The sequence below is a fragment of the Carcharhinus amblyrhynchos genome, chromosome 3, assembly GCF_965287045.1.
Source record: "Carcharhinus amblyrhynchos chromosome 3, sCarAmb.v2.hapA, whole genome shotgun sequence".
NCBI classification, from domain to species: domain Eukaryota; kingdom Metazoa; phylum Chordata; class Chondrichthyes; order Carcharhiniformes; family Carcharhinidae; genus Carcharhinus; species Carcharhinus amblyrhynchos.
In genome coordinates this window covers 10,667,035-10,685,756 of record NC_137326.1, presented here as the reverse complement: position 1 = coordinate 10,685,756, position 18,722 = coordinate 10,667,035, and the positions used below count along the sequence as shown (strand labels likewise).

General features: G+C 45.7%; 2 protein-coding genes across 3 annotated transcripts in view; one reads left to right on the top strand and one right to left on the bottom strand.

Annotated features, from left to right (window-relative positions):
* The window catches only part of LOC145341333 (ubiquitin-like modifier-activating enzyme 1), a 261,826-nt gene extending 255,952 nt beyond the window's left edge, over positions 1-5,874 (top strand). The window contains exon 25 of the mRNA XM_080186247.1: positions 5,206-5,874. Coding sequence (XP_080042373.1) covers positions 5,206-5,338 — 133 coding nt within the window. The 3' untranslated portion in view covers positions 5,339-5,874. The remainder of the gene's footprint in view (positions 1-5,205) is intronic.
* A 3,475-nt stretch (positions 5,875-9,349) lies between these two features.
* On the bottom strand, positions 9,350-15,224 carry inka1a (inka box actin regulator 1a). Of its 2 annotated transcripts, XM_080186246.1 has the most exons (3): positions 15,008-15,224; positions 13,013-13,187; positions 9,350-10,498 (listed from the first exon to the last, which is right to left on the bottom strand). In XM_080186246.1, exons 2-3 carry the CDS (start codon positions 13,013-13,015, stop codon positions 9,521-9,523), a joined length of 981 nt encoding a protein of 326 aa, XP_080042372.1. In that variant the 5' UTR covers positions 13,016-13,187; positions 15,008-15,224; the 3' UTR covers positions 9,350-9,520. The 2 variants fall into 2 exon arrangements, with proteins under 2 accessions (XP_080042372.1, XP_080042371.1); XM_080186245.1 differs by lacking the exon at positions 13,013-13,187.
* Between the last annotated feature and the right edge of the window lie 3,498 nt (positions 15,225-18,722).

The window sequence follows — 18,722 nt, the reverse complement described above, 5'->3', positions numbered from 1 at the left end:
ACCACCTCTCTAGTGACAGTGATCGCATTCAGGCTCTCAACTCCTACCATCCTTCTATCTTTAATACCCAGCAAACTATTTGCATCCTCCTCCATGAAGACCGAGGCAAAAAACTTATTTAAGGCCTCAGCCATTTCCTCATCCCCCACCACTAAATCCCCCCTCTCATCCTCTAAGGGTCTAACATATTGTGTCCGCTGGTTGGCTGCGTTGGGCGTCAGTATTTTTACTGCAAAGCAACACTTGGGAACTTGCCAGTTTATTAGCTCAGGGGTGACATTTGATTTTTCTTACTACCTCGTCAGGCAACCATGGCGCTGCGCGTGGAAGGAGACATTTTGCCATCTTATGACAAGACGTGTAAATTGGTGAATCATCTTCAGTTGCAGTAAAAATCAGAAGCAGCGCAAAGCAAACAGCTGATGTGCCATTGCCCCTTTCGCACAAAGGCAAACTTACTCCCTGAGCGGCGAAACCAAATAGTTATTAAGTGAAGTGAGGCTAAAGGAATGGGGATAATTGGACTCAGGTTTGCTAACGCAATGCTGTTCGCATTTTAAAGTCTTCCAGACTGTTCTTATTGTTGCATAAAACTTCCATGTATTATTTATTGATTAAGGGGTGGTCAATTTTGGGAAGCGGTGAACTATGTCTGCTGAGGGAGCGAGAGACACAATAAACTCAAGCTAACAGCGGCTGTTTCCATAATAAATGTGGACTTAGGAATTTCTAAATTGATGCGGAACTATAACAGAATGTGACATTGTGAAGTACGATTTTACAAACAGGAAGGGTGCACAGAATCAAGATTGACCATGGAATTTTCCAGTAATTGTGCATTAATTGTTAGTCATACCTCTTTGGCTCAATGTCAGTTCTTGTCACAGAATTGTTACTGTGCAGAAGGGGGCATTTGGCCCATCGTGTCTGCGTCACCTCTTTGAATCAGCGTTCTGACTTAGCGCCATTCTCCGGGGCGGTACAGTGGTTATCACAGCGCCACGGTTCAATTCCGGCCTCGGGTCACTGTCTGTGTGGAGTTTGCACATTCTCCCCGTGTCTGGGTGGGTTTCCTCCGGGTGCTCCGGTTTCCTCCAAAGATGTGCGTGTTTGGTCGATTGGCCGCGCTAAATTGACCGTCGGGGGGGGCAACAGGATAGATATGTGGGGTTACAGGAATGGGGCCTGGGTGGGACTGTGGACGTTGCAGACCTGATGGGCCGAATGGCCTCCTTCTGCACTGTAGTGATTCTGTGATTCCTGCCTCTTCCTAGTGACCCTGCACACTGTTTCTATTCAAATAATCATCTAAAGCTCTCGTGAATGTTTTGATTGAACCTGCCTCCGTCACACTCCCAGGCAGTGCATTCCAGACCCAAATCGCTCACTCTGTGAGAAAGGCTTCTCTCATATCACATTTGCTTCTTTTGCAAATCACATTGAGCCAGTGCCCCTCTCGTTCTTGAGCTTTTGACAGTCTTCATTGTTGTGCATAGACCGCTCAGTAATGAATGCATTTCTACCTAAAACCAGGCCCAGGAAGCCAATGCATATCTAACCCTTGAATGAACTCCAATATTTGGATTCAGACGATGGTTATTGCATGCAAAGATAGTTCTTGTGGTTTGTAAAACCATCTCAATCCTTCAACCACTGTCGAGTGGCTGTTTTCTGCTGATAAAAACTGCCCGAGGCCCTTGATTAAATCTGTAATCTCAAACCCAGGTATTTATTAATCTATGCAAAACCTTTGATTAGATTACAGTTTCTAATAACAGCAATCTGCATTTACCGTATCGAAGGGACTTCACAAGAAGCAGAATCAGACAAGAATTGACACTGAGCCAAAGAAAGAGATATTAAGATTATTGACTCGAGGCTTGGTCCAAGTGGTAGGTTGTAAGAGGCTTCTTAAAAGGAGGGACATAGAGGGAGAGAGGCCTAAGGAGGGAACTCCTGAGCTAATGATCTAGACAAATGAAGGCATAACCATCCATGTTAGAGGTGGAAGCAGTGTTTGTTGCACAAGAGGCTACAGCTGGAAAAATGCAAAGATCTTGTAGGGTTGAAGGGGCTGGAGAAAGTTTAGCAATAGGAAGGGGGGGGCATTAAGGAGGCATGGTTAGTAAGTTTGCAGGTGACACTAAGATTGGTGCCATAGTGGACAATGAAGAACGTCATCTTCAGTTGCAGTAGGATCTTGATCAACTGGGCCAGTGGGCTGACAAATGGCAGATGGAGTTTACTTTAGACAAATGCGAGATGATGCGTTTTGGTAGATTGAACCAGGGCAGAACTTACTCAGTTAATGGTAGGGCGTTGGGGAGAGTTACAGAACAAAGAGATCTAGGGGTACATGTTCATAGCTCCTTGAAAGTATAGTCACAGGTGGACAGAGTGGTGGGTTTCATTGGTCAGAACATTGAATACAGGAGTTGGGACGTCTTTTTGAAGTTATACAAGACATTGCTAAGGCCACACTTGGAATACTGTGTGCAATTCTGGTTACCTTATTATAGAAAGGGTATTATTGAACTAGAAAGAGTGCAGAAAAGATTTACTAGGGTGCTACCGGGACTTGATGGTTTGAGTTATGAGGAGAGGCTGGATAGACTGGGACCTTTTTCTCTGGAGCGTAGGAAGCTGAGGGATGATCTTATAGAGGTCTATAAAATAATGAGGGGCACAGATCAGCTAGATAGTCAGTATCTTTTCCCAATATCTAATATCTTGTACAACTTCGACAAGACATCCCAACTCCTGTATTTAGTGTTCTGACCAATGAAACCAAGCATGCCGAATGCCATCTTCACCACTCTATCCACCTGTGAATCCACTTTCAAGGAGCTGTGAACCTGTACCCCTAGATCTCTTTGTTCTATAACTCTCCCCAATGCCCTACCATTAACTGAGTAAGTTCTGTCCTGGTTCGATCTACCAAAATGCATCACCTCGCTTTTATTTAAATTAAATTCCATCTGCCATTCATCAGCCCAATGGCCCAATTGATCAAGCTCCCGTTGCCATCCAGGATAATCTTCTTCACTGTCCATTATGCCACCAATCTTGGTGTCATCTGCAAACTTACTAACCATGCCTACTAAATTTTCATCCAAATCATTAATATAATTGACAAATAACAGTAGATCCAACACCAATCCCTGAGACACATCGCTGGTCACAAGCCTCCAGTTTGAAAAACAACCCCCTACAACCACCCTCAGTCTTCTGTTGCCAAGCCAATTTTGTATCCAGTTGGATACCTCACCCTAGATCCCATGAGATTTGACCTTATGCAACAACCTACCATGTGGTACCTTGTCAAAGGCACCGTGGTAAACAAGAAGCCATTGTAGATCAGTGGGCACGGGCGTGTCATTTGACCAGGGTGGTGTGGATTGGCATATGGAGGGACAACAGTGATTTGGATAATGTCAGGGTTATGGAGGGTGGAAGATGGGTATCTGGTTAGGAAAACATCAGAATAATCAGTTCAGGAGCTAACAAAAATGTGATTGAGAGTTTCAACAATGGATGGGCTAGGTGGTCATGATGTGGAGATGCCGGTGTTGGACTGGGGTAAACACAGTAAAAAGTCTCACAACACCAGGTTAAAGTCCAACCAATTTATTTGATAGTAAACTCACTAGCTGTCTGAGGCCAGAACTCTCCATTCACCTAACAAAGGGGCAAACCCCGAAAGCTTGTGAGTTTACTATCAAATAAATTGGTTGGACTTTAACCTGGTGTTGTCAGACTTCTTACTGGGTTAGGTGGAGCAGGGACTTGTGGTTATGTGAGCAAAGGTAGGTGGTCTTTATGAAGGAGGGGATATGGGATCAGAACTCAGCTCTGTCAAATTGGACACTGAGGTTGCAAACATCCTGGAGACATTGACTAGGCAGTCAGCTGACAAAGGGGCAAACTCCAAAAGCTAGTGGATTTACTATCAAATAAACTTGTTGGACTTTAACCTGGTGTTGTGAGACTTCTTACTGTGTTTACCCCAGTCCAACGCCGGCATCTCCACATCATGACAATGATTGGGGACAGGAGGGAAAGGGATGGAATCAGTTGAGCGGGAACAAGGTTTTGTGTTGTGTGCTGAAGACCATGCCTTTGGCCTTCCCAGTGTTTAACTGAATAAATCCATGTTACTCACCTCAACTACTCCCTGCAGAGTGAGTTCTATATTCTCACCACTCTGGAGAAAAGAGATTTCTTCTGAATTCCCTATCTGATTCTTGGTGACTATCTTAAAAACTCAGTGATATCTAGTTTTACTTTTCCCGACATCTTTTTCCATAATAACGGGACAAGGGTGACTTATAAAGGTATTTGGAACTTCTTCAACTTTTTTCTTGTGAGTTGCTCCTAGACAATGGTCTGGGGACCCGAGTTCCAATCCCTTATGGTGGAATTTGAATTCAATAAAAATCTGGAATTAAAGTCTAATAATGATCATTAAAATGTTGTTGATTGTCGGAAAAACTCATCCGGTTCACTACTGCCCTTTAGGAGAGGAAATCTGCCGTCCTTACCTGGTCTGGCCTACATGTGACTCCAGAGCCACAGCAATGTGGCTGACTCTTAAATGCCCTCTGAAATGGTCTTGCAAGCCACTCAGATCAAGGACAATTCCATTAGCTACGAGGAGAGGTTGGAGAAACTTGGCTTGCTTTCACTGGAACGACGGAGATTGACCTGATAGAAGTCTACAAAATTGAGGAGCATGGACAGAGTGGGTAGTCAGAAGTTCTTTCCCAGGGTGTAAGAGTCAATTTTTAGGGCGCATAGGTTTAAAGGTGCAAGGGGCAAGGTTTAAAGGAGATGTACGGGGCAAGTTTTTTACACAGAGGGTGGTGGCTGCCTGAAACTCGCTTCCAGGGGCAGTAGTGGAAGTGGATATGATAGTGACTTTTAAGGGGCGTCTCGACAAACACACGAATTGGATGTAAATAGAGGGGTATGGTCCCTGGTAAAGGTGGAGGGTTTTAGCTCGGTCGGGCAGCATGTTCGGTACAGGCTTGGAGGGCCGAAGAGCCTGTTCCTGTGCTGGAATTTTCTTCCTTCTTTGTTTGCCCTTTGTAATAAATACTAGCCCAGCCAGTGATGCCCATATCCCATCAATTAATTTTTTAAAAAGTGGTGTTACGCATCATGCCACATTTTGATATTTCTCATCAATATTTTGCCTCTTTTCAGACTGTCCGAGATTGTGGAAATGCTCAGTCAGCAAAAGATCGAGGAACATGTGAAGGGCCTAAAGTTTGAGATAGACTTCAACTCTGAAGAAGATGAAGAAGATCTTCCCCCTGTTTTCTACCAGATCCGATGAAAGCATAGGAGTTTTGGGACTTGTGCCCTGCCCCTCTCACCCAGGCACTTACCCAGTTTCTGATAACCTTATAGAAATCTCTGTGTTGTTGGCCTATCACCAATGCAAAGCTTGGATAATTTTGAATGTTAGTGGGCTTTCTGAAGGTAATAATCCAGCAAAGCACCACAGCTCACTGTCATCAGGCAGACACTTTAATAATCATCAAAAAGTGATGCAGACTGCAGACAAAGTCAGAAACCTTTAGGCTTTAGGTTGCCCTGAACTCGGGTGGCTTTTGCCAATCCCTTTTAAACATGACCCCGACTGTTGCTGTTTTCATTCCAGGACCTAAATCTGAACGCAACCCAGGCTGAGGGGATGAATCCTGGCTCGGGTCACTGTCTGTGTGGAGTTTGCACATTCTCCTCGTGTCTGCGTGGGTTTCTTCTGGGTATTCCGGTTTCCTTCCAAAGATGCGCGGGTTAGGTTGATTGGCCATGCTAAGAAATTGCCCCTTAGTGTCCAGGGATGTGTAGGTTAGAGGGATTAGTGGGTAAAATATGTAGGGATGTGGGGGTGGGGCCTGGGTGGGAATGTGTTCGGTGCAGACTCGATGGGCTGAAGGGCCTCGTTCTGCACTGTAGGGTTCTATGATTCTATGATATACCCACTGTATTTTCCTTTCTGCTCATTGCAAAGATGCCACACAGTGTGAATTGGGACAGTCATAACTCCGTTCTGATTTGGTCACCTATCAATCTTAACTCGTGTCAACCTAATTCAGTAATAATTGGTACTAAATGGCCAGGCTTGCTCCGAGGCCTTTACATTTCCACCCATTGCCTATCCACCCACCATATGAATATGGGAAACGTGACATAATCATAATGTCAAATTTATTTATTACTGATGTGGAGATGCCGGTTTTGGACTGGGGTGAGCACAGTAAGAAGTCTCACAACACCCAGGTTAAAATCCAACAGGTTTATTTGGAATCACGAGCTTTCGGAGCGCTGCACTTTCATCTGGGGAGTGGACCATCAGGTCCGCAAGCTCGTGATTCCAAATAAACCCGTTGGACTTTAACCTGGTGTTGTTGTTTATTAGTGTCACAGAAGTCAGTGTGAAAATCCCCTAGTTGCCTCACTCCGGCACTTCTCCCAGTACACTGAGTGAGAATTTTAGCGTGGCCGACGCACCTAACCAGCATGTCATTCAGACTGTGGGAGGAAGCCCACGCAGATGTGGGGAGAACGTGTGGGAATCAAACCAGGTCCTGGTGCGGTGAGGCAGCAGTGCTAACCATTGTGCTGCTCCAACTCATCCAAAATCAGGATTAAAACGTAGCTAACTTCATCTGCACCTGGTCCATGTCTGAAGAATAATTGATGTGGAGATGCCGGCGTTGGATTGGGGTAAACACAGTAATAAGTCTCACAACACCGGGTTAAAGTTCAGGTCAAAATCCAGGTTAAAATCCCACTCAGTGTGGCGACTCGGGGATTTTTACTGTAACTTCTGTGACCCTAATAAATAACGACACCAGGTTAAAATCCAATAGGTTTATTTGGAATCACGAGCTTTCAGACCTGATGGTCCACTCACCTGATAAGGGGCAGTGCTCCAAAAGCTAGTAGCTACCAAATAAACCTGTTGGACTTTAACCTGGCATTGTGAGACTTCTTACGGTGAAGAATACTTCACAGTGGAAATCAGTAGTGAAAAATGACCAATTCCTCACTACAGTTATCTTTTCCCTGTAAACTGAAACATTTTTAATACAAATGTATTAATAAATAAATGTAAGGCTTCTGACTGGAAATGGCAAAATAGCCTTTCACAATTTGGACTCAGAAATAATAACCCAACACCCGCCCCCATACTATTAACAAATGAAAAGGGAAACTGGGAATTGTTCAGCTGTAGAGAAATGTCACCCAAGGAGAAAAACAAACTCCCAAGTAGGTTTGGACCCCGAGGTTGTTTTCAGAAAAGGAATTTTATCATTTACCTGATAGATTTTAAACAAGGGAACCTTGTTGTGAAGTATGTGCCAGTGGGGAGGCCTGACTGTATTTAAACAGAGTAACCGTGCTTTTAAAAACTCCCTGTGTCGTAGCGAGTGTTAGGGATACACTCGTTACAGGTTCATTTTTACAGTACGCTGAAGCGAATGCAGCTTCAGTATCTCGTTATGTTTTGGTCTCTACTGGGAACAGCCCCTTGATTTTGGGTCACTTTCTTCTACGTGTTCAATACATCACATTTTCCGACGAGGGGAGCGATACCTTGTGGGAGCTGCATCAGTAACATTAAAGATGTGATAGGCTTTGGAATGGAGTCTGGGATTTAGTTATGTTCCCAATGGATTCACACTCCTGAATTAACACAAAGCAATTCAATGATTAACGTGACTATTCCAGGACAGGTTAAGGCTATGACAAGTTTCCACTCTTTATGAACTCTCCTCACATTTTCTGTACACTGATCCCAGTTTGCAAATAGTAATTTACACCAGCCAGGATCACAGCAACAGGTAAACCAATTCTCCCAAAAGAATTCTAAGTGTCGGATTCATGTAAAAACTGGAGTAAATTCTGCCATTTTTTTCAGTGGGAGTTTCAAAATGAATCTCCCACTCTGTGTGCTGCAGAATGCCCAAGCATGATTCGCTCCAGACACCAGTGGGCAGGGCCTATACCCACTGGAGAGGCTGGCAGCATAGCGCTGAGTGCGCTATTGCGCATGCGCCGATCTGTCAGCACCAAGGTCAGCGCATGCGCAGTGGCCCCAATTGTTGGCCAGCTGGATCACTGACCAGCCTCATGGCCAGCATTGCAGGGGCCGTGTGCCCCCCCCCCCACCAACAGCCTGATTGCAAGCTCCCTAGATGTGTCTGCATCCAGCCTTGACACCCCCTCCCCCACCCCCGCCGGCCTGCCTCAACTTCCTGCCATTTCCACCCCCCCCCACACCCCCAGGTAGCCCTGAACTCCCAATTCCCGTCAACTGGCAGTCCCGAACAACCCCCCACCCCCCCCCCCCCCCCAACCTCAGTGGCCGGTCCCAGTCATTAGTCTCCCTCCCTCCAACACCAATCCCGACAGCAGAGTGGCAGCAAGACTCCCTACCCACACCAATCATCCCCAGAGGCTCACTGCATTAGGCCCTGCCCCTTGCCCAGTGGGCAATACCAAGATGCCCCCTGGACACTGGCACTTTGCCCCTTGGGCAGTAAGGGGGGGGGGTTCAGTGAGCAGTTAGAGGGGGGTTCAGTGGGCAGTGCCAAGATGGCAATGCCCAGGTGCCAACCACCCAACTCCTGGCACTCTGGGGTCTTCGATTGCGCCCCCCCCCCCCCTTCCACTCTAGCGAGATTGGGCTCACCCGCTCCCTACAGTTGGCAGAGCTATAGTTAAACCCCACTGGAGTGAACCATACCTGGCGGGGCAGGGGAAGAGGTTAGTGGGCCTGGAGACTCCAGTCCCAGGCCGGCTAATAGGATTTAAATGGCATGTAAATGAGCTGCTGCATACATTATGCAGCTCCGCGCCATTCTCATCAGCAATCCAGCGCTGGGCGACTCGGAGGCCCGGACACCCAGCATGAATTGGCCACCACTAGATCCCCTGGCCCGCTGTGTTAAAAAAAAGCAGCACTGCGGGCCTGGAGAATCACCTCCCTCAAACACTGGAAGTAAAGAGCATTTTAACCTTTTCCCTTGCCTGGAAATCATACAGTAAATAATCGTGCCCACGGCTGCAACAGCCCACAGTTAATTGAGACAACCTTGTTTGGTAACAGATGCTAATTGTTTGCAAAGTGAGGGCCAATTGAGGTTGAGCTTTGGCTGAAGTTCTGCTTGGAATCAAACTGAAGCGTAGAGAGGGTCAGATCACAAACTAGAAAATAGTCATGAAGACAAAGTCTGCAGGGTGCATGGAAAGGACTGCACAGCCTTCATAGAATTGTGGTGATTTATCGATGCTGGAATTTGACGTCTAAATAAACAAAAAGTTGTCAAACAAAACCATTGAAGAATCTTGTGTTTATTTTAAGGCATTGTATAAAATATAAAAATGTATGTTGACAAACTACATGGCTATATACATTTTGGCTTATATCAAAAAGTGATACAAAAATGAGATTAATACGTGCCTCAAGTTAGAGGCACAGGAGTCAATGTCCATCGTGTTTACTTTAAACGTAACTAATTGTGTCCTTGCAAATAATTGGTTTCCTACTTCTGCTTTTCATCAAAGCAATAAACTTATCAAAGTCTGTTGATGCTTCATGCGTCTGGGGTAGGTTAGAGTGAGAACGATTCAGATAAGAGAGCTTTGGCATGTAATTACCCAAATTTGTCGGACAAGAGAGTCTCTTTGATAGCATGTGCGCATGGCTGCTGTCTCTGCTGCTTTGGTGCTTCGGGTCTGTGCCCTTTGACCTGTCAGACCTCGAGATGTTGGCCAGTTTGCGCCTGACGTTCCCAGAGAGGTTCAGGATGAATTCGTGAGGCTTCCCCAACCATCTGCCGGAGTGCTCCTTGGTCTTTGGTTCTGTCATCTCATCAACCTCCTCTGGTAGGTCCATCCAGTTTTCCACCAGATCTGCAAAACAGTTGTCCCCCAGTACCAGGGGCTGCCTATTCCTGCTCTGGGAGAGCAAATTCACCGTCCAGTCATTGGGATCCGTGTAATCAAAAATCTTCCAGGAGCACTGTTCCAGATAAACATCGGAAGTGGATTTTGGTCTTACTTTTTTGTTTAGTCCCAGGCCGATTTTATTCCTCAAGATCCCAGCGGGAGGGAGTCTATTCTCCCTCAAACACGGAGAGCTTCCTACCCGGGCAGCCTTTGTCAAGGTGGGGCCTGAGGCCTCTGAGTAACCAGAGTCAAACTCTAAGCTTCTCTCGCTGCTGGGTGATGCGAATACTGATGGGCTGCTTTCCTCCTCACTTCTGGGAGACACCAGGCAACATGCAGAGTCGTAGGTGTCCGATTCGGAGACATCCGAAGTAAAACTATGTGAACTCCTCCCCTTGGCGGGGGGCAAGGGCACCTCCTCCTCCTTCAGGTTCAAGCTACTGATGCTGTGGATCTGTTTTAGGTCTTGCAATGCCTGCATCATACACTGCATTTGATCTCGAAGACAAGCCCCTGCCTCTTTCATATTTATCTGGTTCAAAATACAAGAAAACAATAAGTAAATCAAATTGATTGCCAGTAATCATTTTTCTAGCATTGTTTAATACTAACTATCAAAGTATAAAATCCCTATGGGAAGGCCTCTGATTTGTTGAAAGCTAATTTCTAAATTCGGTTCACTGTCTGTATATGGCTGGGAATGTGCATAAAGGCTCATGTTATGGTGGTAACATTTTGGCAAGGATAGAAGCTTGGTTGGTTAACAGGAGACAGAGTAGGCATAAATCGGTATTTTTCCAGGTTGGCAAGATGTAACGAGTGGTGTGCCACAGGGATCAGTGCTGGAACCTCAACGTTTGCCAAATTTGCTGCAATAGGTTGAGTGGGTGGACAAGGATTTGGCAAGTGGAATATAAGGTGAGAAACTGTGAAATTGTGCATTTCGGCAGGAACAATAAAACTGTATATCAAAATGGAGAGAGATTGCAGAGCTCTGATGCAGAGGGATCTGGGTGTCCCAGTGCATGGGTGACAAAAGGCTAGTATGCAAGTAGAGCAAGTAATTAGGAAAGCTAATAGGATGTTATCATTTATTGAGAGGGGATTGAAAACCAAAGTAGGGAAGTTATGCTTCAGTTGTTAATGTCTATTTATTGGTCACAAGTAATCTTACATTAACACTGCAATTAAGTTGCTGTGAAAATCCCCTAGTCGCCACACTCCAGCACCTATTCGGGTACACGGAGGGAGAATTTGGCATGGCAAATTCACCTAATCGGCACATCTTTTGGAATGTGGGAGAATACTGGAGTACCCAGAGGAAACCCACGCAGACACAGGGAGAATGTGCCAACTCCACACAGACAGTGACCCAAGCCAGGAATCGAACCTGGGTTCCTGGCACTGTAAGGCACCAGTGCTAACCACTGTGCCACCATGCCACCCTTATAGGGTATTAGTGAGACCACCTTTACAGTACTGTGTACAGTATTGGTTACTTTATTTAAGAAAGTACGTAAACGTGTTGGAAGCAGTTCAGAGAGAATTGACACCTGGAATGGGTGGGTTGTCTTACGAGGAAAGATTTGGACAGCTAAGCTCATGTCCGCTGGAGTTTACAAGAGAAAGCGGTGACTTGACTGAAACATACAAGATCCTGAGGGATCTTGATAGGGTGGATGTGGAGAGGATGTTTCCTCTTGTGGCAGAATCTAGAATTAGGAGCTACAGTTTTAATGTAAGGGGTCAACCATTTAAGACAGAGAGGAGGCATTTTTTTTCCCACTCAGAGGGTCATGAGTCCCTGGAACTCTGTTCCTGAAAAGAAACAGTCTTTGTACATTTAAGTCAGATGTGGATAGAATCTTACTAAGCAAGTGGGTGATAGATTATCAGGGGTAGGTGAGATGCAGGTTTGAGGTTATCATCAGATCAGCCATGGTCTTATTAAATGGCAGAGCAGGCACGAGGGGTTGAATGGCCTACTGCTCCTTATTCATATGTTCACTATGAGATGTGTATTCCTCTTATGTGAATGTCTATCTCTGTACACTGTCTACATGCACTGCAAGTGTAGCACATACTTGTGTACATCTTTTGCATGTGGGTCAATGTCAGTATATATGTCAATACTTGTACCTGTGCAAACATGGAACATGAAATCAGGTGCATAAGATAGAGCAGTAACCAAGAATTCCAAATGGAAATTCAGGATAGACCCCTTTACCCAAAGAGTGGGGAGAATGAGGAACTCACTACCCCAGGGAATGGTTGACGTGAATTGGACAGATGCATTCAAGGGCAAGCTAGATAAGTATATGATGGAGAAGGGTTACGATGACAGATTGAGATAAGGAAAGATGGAAGAAGGCTTGAGAATTATATAAACACTGGCATAGACTCGTTGGGCCAAATGGCCTCTTTCTGTGCCATATATCCAATGTATGTTTCCATCTTTGTGCAAAGAGAAGTTTGAAACTGTCCCCCCATGTAAAGCAGCAGATGCTAGTTCAATAATTTAAAATCTGAGATTGAAAAATTCTTGCTAGACAATTGTATAAAAGGATATGGAACCATAGCAAATGGATCACAAATTATGGCATAGTGGCACAGTGGGTGGCACTGCTGTCTCACAATGCCAGGGACCCGGTTTCAATTCCAGCCTCAGGTGACTGTGGAGTTTGCACGTTCTCCATGTATCTACGTGGGTTCAGCCTGGGTGCTCTGGTTTCCTCCCACAGTCCAAAGATGTGCATGTTAGGGACAATTTAGCATGGCCAATCAACCTTAGTGTCAGGGGATTAGCAGGATAAATACATGGGGTTAGGGGGCTGGGACTTGAGCGGAATTGTGGACAGTGCAGGCTCGATGGGCCAAATGGCCTCCTTCTGCACTGTCAATTCTATGATCAGCCATCACCTTAGTGATCGGCTCGAGGAGTTGAACAGCCTATTCCCCTTCCAGAGTTCCTCCGTACACCTGGCATTGCCCAATTTTACTCCCATACCAATCTGCCTGCCAATTCACTAAAACCCACAATAATTACCATTACTGTCTGAGCCCCAGTATCATGACGATCTAGTTAGATCCAGACTTTGTAGTGTCCTGATGTCTGTGGGACTTCCATTGAGTGCAACCAGCTAAACAGATTATCAGCGAGCATATGCGAGTGGGCCCATTTCCTCAGCCAGGTATCAAGGGAAGGAAGGATGGAGTAAAATCTATAACACATCAAAAATAACTTTTCAGAAATATTCCCTATGAGATGGATTAAAGTGGATTTTAATCTCTTCCCCTTGTTATTATTCTTAAAATAAATATTTTGAGATTAAATTAAGAGGTGGCCATGAGCAGTTCAGCATGTCTGTGAGGCCTCAATAACACTGATTTACAAATCTAGAACTTGTATACCACCATGGACAGCACGATGGCACAGTGGTTGGCACTCTGCCTCACAGCATCAGGGATCCAGGTTCAATTCCCGGCTTGGGTCCCTGTGTAGAGTTTGCATGTTCTCCCCCTGTCTGTGTGGGATTCCTCTAGGTGCTCCAGTTTCCTCTCACAGTCCAAAGATATGCGGGTCAGGTGGATTGGTCATGCTAAATTGCCCCTTGGTGTCAGGGGGAACGAGCTAGGGTAAATGCATGAGATTATGGGGTTAGAGCCTAGGTGGGATTGTGGTACAGACTAGACGGGCCAAATGACCTCCTTCTGCACTGTAGGATTCTAAAAGCTACTCTGGGTATATAGGTGTGCCTTTTAATAAAGATGTATTGCATTCATTTAACTGCCCCCCTACACCAGCCAATATCAAATATAGAGTTAACTTCCTCTGGACTCATGCTTAATCCAGTCTAAGCCTGGGGTGCCATGTGCAGTGTGGTAGACTTGGCAAAGTGTCCACCCGGCTCCCTCTGCTGACTCAATAGGGAAATGCATTTTTGCCCTGTCGGATTGAGCCACACAGAGCAGCAAGATCCCAGCTTCCAGCCCACTCATATCCGTGCTCATTACAGTTTAATGATTTCCAGAACAGACAGCCACTCGGCCCATCACTGCTTCTAGATGACGAGCCCAAACATGATCCACACCAACCCTGATCCAACATCCAGAGCTGGAGAAAAAGAAAGTGATGGTACAATTGAGAAGATGGGGGGGGGGGGGGTGAAAGACAGAACTTTCTCCTCCCTCCCGCCAAAAGAAATCTTCCCCCAACCAATCCTGGAGAGTTAGTGTTGATCGAGGCTGTAATTGCAAATTCCCCATGAATGGGTGGACTTGGAGGTAATGATTGAGCCCTCCCCCCCCCCCCTTTCCAAAAGGCCACACGGGCACCCTCATTGTTTCCAAGAAGAGATGAGTAAGGAAAGGGTCAGAGTCTCTCCCTCTAAGACATTCCATTCTATCTGCACAGACGCTGCGGGCAGGTAAGAACATGTTAACTATGGAGAACACCTGGGCACACTTACTGCTCACCTGGCCTGCTTGGTGCTATACATTTCATAAAGGGAGACTGTGCATTCTCTCTCTCTTTAGTAACTTTCCAAATTCACCCCCACCCCCCCCAATTAAAAGGGGGAGAGGGGGGGTCCACATTGGCTTGATATGTGTAATGCCAGGGGTCAGATAAATGCTTTAATCCGCAGCCTCTCTGCCTCCTCTCCAACTCGCATTTGCCCCCTATGTATCTCTCGCTCTCTCATCGTCCGGCACCACAGCTCCTTTATAAAACCACAGAACTGAACAAAAATAAATAAAAACGTAGTTCCATGTCACTGGTGGTTAGGTGCCAGGGACTGACAAATATGCTAAAATGTCTAAAAATTACATGGAATTGGCAATAATAGAGAATTCAAAATCTGGCACAAGGGATTTTATTTTTCTTAATAATAATCATAGTTCCCAAGGACGAGACTGGATCTCTGAGCTGTGTCATCTCTTTAAACAAAACAAAAAGTAACTCTAAAAGGACGAGCTGTGAACGCTACATTCAACATTAAATCTCCGCTGAAAGTGTTCCCTTTCTTTCTCGGTAACTCACCATTTCTTTGCGGAGATGACAAATGAAATCATCCAGTTTGGCGTCCTGCATCACCGATGCCTTGTGTGTAGCCGCCCCTCTCCCAGCTCTTGTACCCTGAGTAGTCTCAGCCCTCCCCCTACATTTGGGAAAAAAAAAATTTTTTGCTGCGGCTTCGATTCTTTTCAATCCTCCCCTTGGCTTGGGCTTGTCGGATTTCTCCCTCTCAATTTTTGTTTCAAATTTTGGCATACGCTGGTGTATATTTTATACAGGGAGGGTCCCCTCCTCCTCCCCTGTTTAAGGAAAGCAACCTATCGGCACCCAGCTCCGTCTCTCGGAGTGAGACACGGGCCAATCGCCCGGCTCTGTAACCTTATCCCAGAATCTATCGCCAAGATTCACAACGTGGGGGAAAATTGGCACTCCGCCAAGTGTCACAATTAAGGGGCCCATGCACTCAATATTTGCATTCAGTAAATGCCGTTTTGTGAACGTTAATATATCATATTGTAACGTTGCAGTTAAGCGCGTTGGAACTTTTCAGCAAGTTTGCAATGATCTGCTTGCTCTTTCTGCATTTGTGAGCCTGCGTTGTAAATTACAGGGACAAATCTGCGTTGGAAAGTGGCACGATGTGGAGATGCCGGCTTTGGACGGGGGTAAACACAGTAAGAAGTCTCACAACACCAGGTTAAGGTCGAACAGGTTTATTTGGTAGCAAAAGCCACCAAATGAACTGTCAAATGCTACCAAATAAACCTGTTGGACTTTAACCTGGTGTTGTGAGACTTCTTACTGCGCCCACAGAGTTCAGCTCTTCCACAGCCCTTGATTTCGAGTAACGTGTTCTCGCTGTTAATCTGTTTTCTCAGTCTGTGGGGAGGGGAGGAGGAGGGGGATGTTTGTCCAGATTCTGGGTGAAGACCCCTCTATTTGTCACTCCCTCACTGCCCTCCGAATGGAAACCCCAGGAATGGGCGGTTGACCCTAGGAATGGAGGAAGAAATTGTATTGTTTGCACAATCTCCTTATAGTTAGGGCAATATGGTGTGCAGGGGTGTTTATAGATATTGGGGGGAGGGTGCTGAGGACTATAATTTGTCAGCAGTTGCCCTGGTTGGTATCAGTGTTGCTTCTCAAGTAAGAAGTCTCACAACACCAGGTTAAAGACAAACAGGTTTATTTGGAGTCTCAAGCTTTAGGAGCACTGCTCCTTCATCAGGTGAATCAGGTAAGTCTCCAAAAGCTTGTGATTCTAAATAACCCGGGCGGCACAGTAGCACAGTGGTTAGCACTGCTGCTTCACAGCTCCAGGGTTCCAGGTTCGATTCCTAGCTCGGGTAACTGTCTGTGTGGAGTTTGCACATTCTCCTCGTGTCTGTGTGGGTTTCCTCCGGGTACTCTGGTTTCCTCCCACAGTCCAAAGATGTGCGGGTTAGGTTGATTGGCCATGCTAAGAAATTGCCCCTTAGTGTCCAGGGATGTGTAGGTTAGAGGGATTAGTGGGTAGGGCCTGGGTAGGATTGTGTTCGGTGCAGACTTGATGGGCCAAAGGGCCTCTTTCTGCACTGTAGGGTTCTATGGTTCTGACCCTGTTGGACTGTAACCTAGTGTTGTGAGACTTCTTACTGTGCTCATCCCAGTCCAATCACGGCCTCTTAAGTGAGAAGGCATTGTGTTCAACCCACTGGGGGATTTGGTTATGCAAACCAATGAGGACTGAGGGAGTGCTGCACTGTCAGAGGTGTACTCTTTGGAATGAGGTTCATCTATCCTCTCGGCTGGATGCCAGGAAGCAGTTGAATGCTCCCGGTATCCTGGTCAATATCTATTCCTTGAACTCAGTCTTTTGGCTAACATCAAGCATCAGATCAAGCCCAAGATAGGGTGTAATGCCTTATCTTCTCAGCTTGGATGAAACTCTGATGAAGATTCATCCAGACTCGAAACCTTGGCCCTATTCTGTCTCCACAGATGTTGTTGGACCTGTTGAGACTTTCCAGTTTATCTGCTTTTGTTTTAGATTCCAGCATCCGCAGTATTTTGTCTTCAGCTTGGATCTTGTTTGTCTCTCTTGTGGGGACCATGAATTGGATTCAATTTGAATTTGAATTTGGTTTTTGGAGTAAGCAAGAAATGATTTTGAGTTTGCCCACTCCACTCTGAGCATTGCCTCTGGAACTTTAAGATTGGGGTGGCACGGTGCCAGGAACCCAGCTTCAATTGCCAGCTTGGATCACTCTCTGTGTGGAGTTTACACATTCTCCCTGTGTCTGCATGGGTTTCCTCCGGGCGCTCCGGTTTCCTCCCGCAGTTCCAAGATGTGCAGGTTAGGTTGATTGGCCATGCTAAATTGCCCCTTAGTGTCCCAGGATGTGTAGGTTAGGGGGATTAGTGGAGCAAATATGTGGGGTTACAGGGTTAGGGTCTGGCTGGGATTATTGTTGGTGCAGACTCAATGGGCCGAATGGCCTCCTTCTGCTCTGTAGGATTCTATGATGGAGTAAAAAAAAACTATTCCTTGATCAAAAGAAATTACCCAATCATTATCACATTGCTGATTGTGAGAGCTTGCTGTGCATAAATTAGCTGCCACATTTCCTCCATTACAACACTCAATCTGAAGTGAAGAGACCACACATCAAAAGTGCATCATTGGCTGTAAAGCATTTGGGGCCCCTGAGATCATGAAAGGCATTTTATAAATGCAAGATTTTCTTCATTATCTGTATTTTTTTTTAAATTTCAAGACTGGTGGGCATCCCTAACAAGGCTAGCATTTGTTGCCCATCCCTCATTGCCCTTGAACCGAGTGACTCACTCAGCCATTTCAGGGGGGACAGTTAAGAGTCAACCACATTGCTGTGAGTCTGGAGTGACATGTAGGCCAAACCAGGTCAGGTTGGCAGATTTCCTTCCCTAAAGGGGCAGTGGTGAAGTAGATGGATTTTTATAACAATGTTTTCATGGCCATCATTAGATTTTAATTCCAGATTCATACTGAATTCAATTTTCACCATCTGCCATGGTGGGATTTGAACTAGGGTCCCCAGGGCATAATCCTAGATTACTAGTGGCAATACTGCTACACCAGCACTCCCCACATATGCTGACATTCTAATAGCGTGGCCCACCAGTCAAAGCAATCCATTCAATTGAAGACAGAATACCATTGTAATTTAAAATGATAATTTTAATACATTTTATTCAATTTAATCTCCAAGGCTGATGTTAATCGATGGGAGGCTGCAGGATAGAATGGTTACTTTAAGGCTGGTTATCTGTAGCCCATTACAAACTTGAAGGCTACTGTGTCCTCAGTGCAGGAAGCTGAGGTTTAATTTGTATCTTAGTGAGATGTGCTCAGTGGAGTTATCACTGAGGATGCACAGTTTTTACTTGGTGTGAGGACTAGCCAGGCATTTGCATTGTATGTAAATCTGAACATTTGTACTGTCTTAGACAGGATTTTAGTGGTCTCATGATGCAGGAGCAGATATACTAACCAAAGCAATTTAACCAGGAACTCATGGCATGGTGGCACAGTGGTTTGCACTGCTGCCTCACAGCGCCAGAGACCCGGGTTCAATTCCAGTCTCGGGTTACTCTCTGTGTGGAGTTTGCACGTTGTCCCCGTGTCTGTGTGGGTTTCCTCCAGGTGCTCTGGTTTCCTCTCACAGTTCTAAGTTAGGTGGATATGTAAATGCTAAATGTGCGAGGTTACGGGGATTGA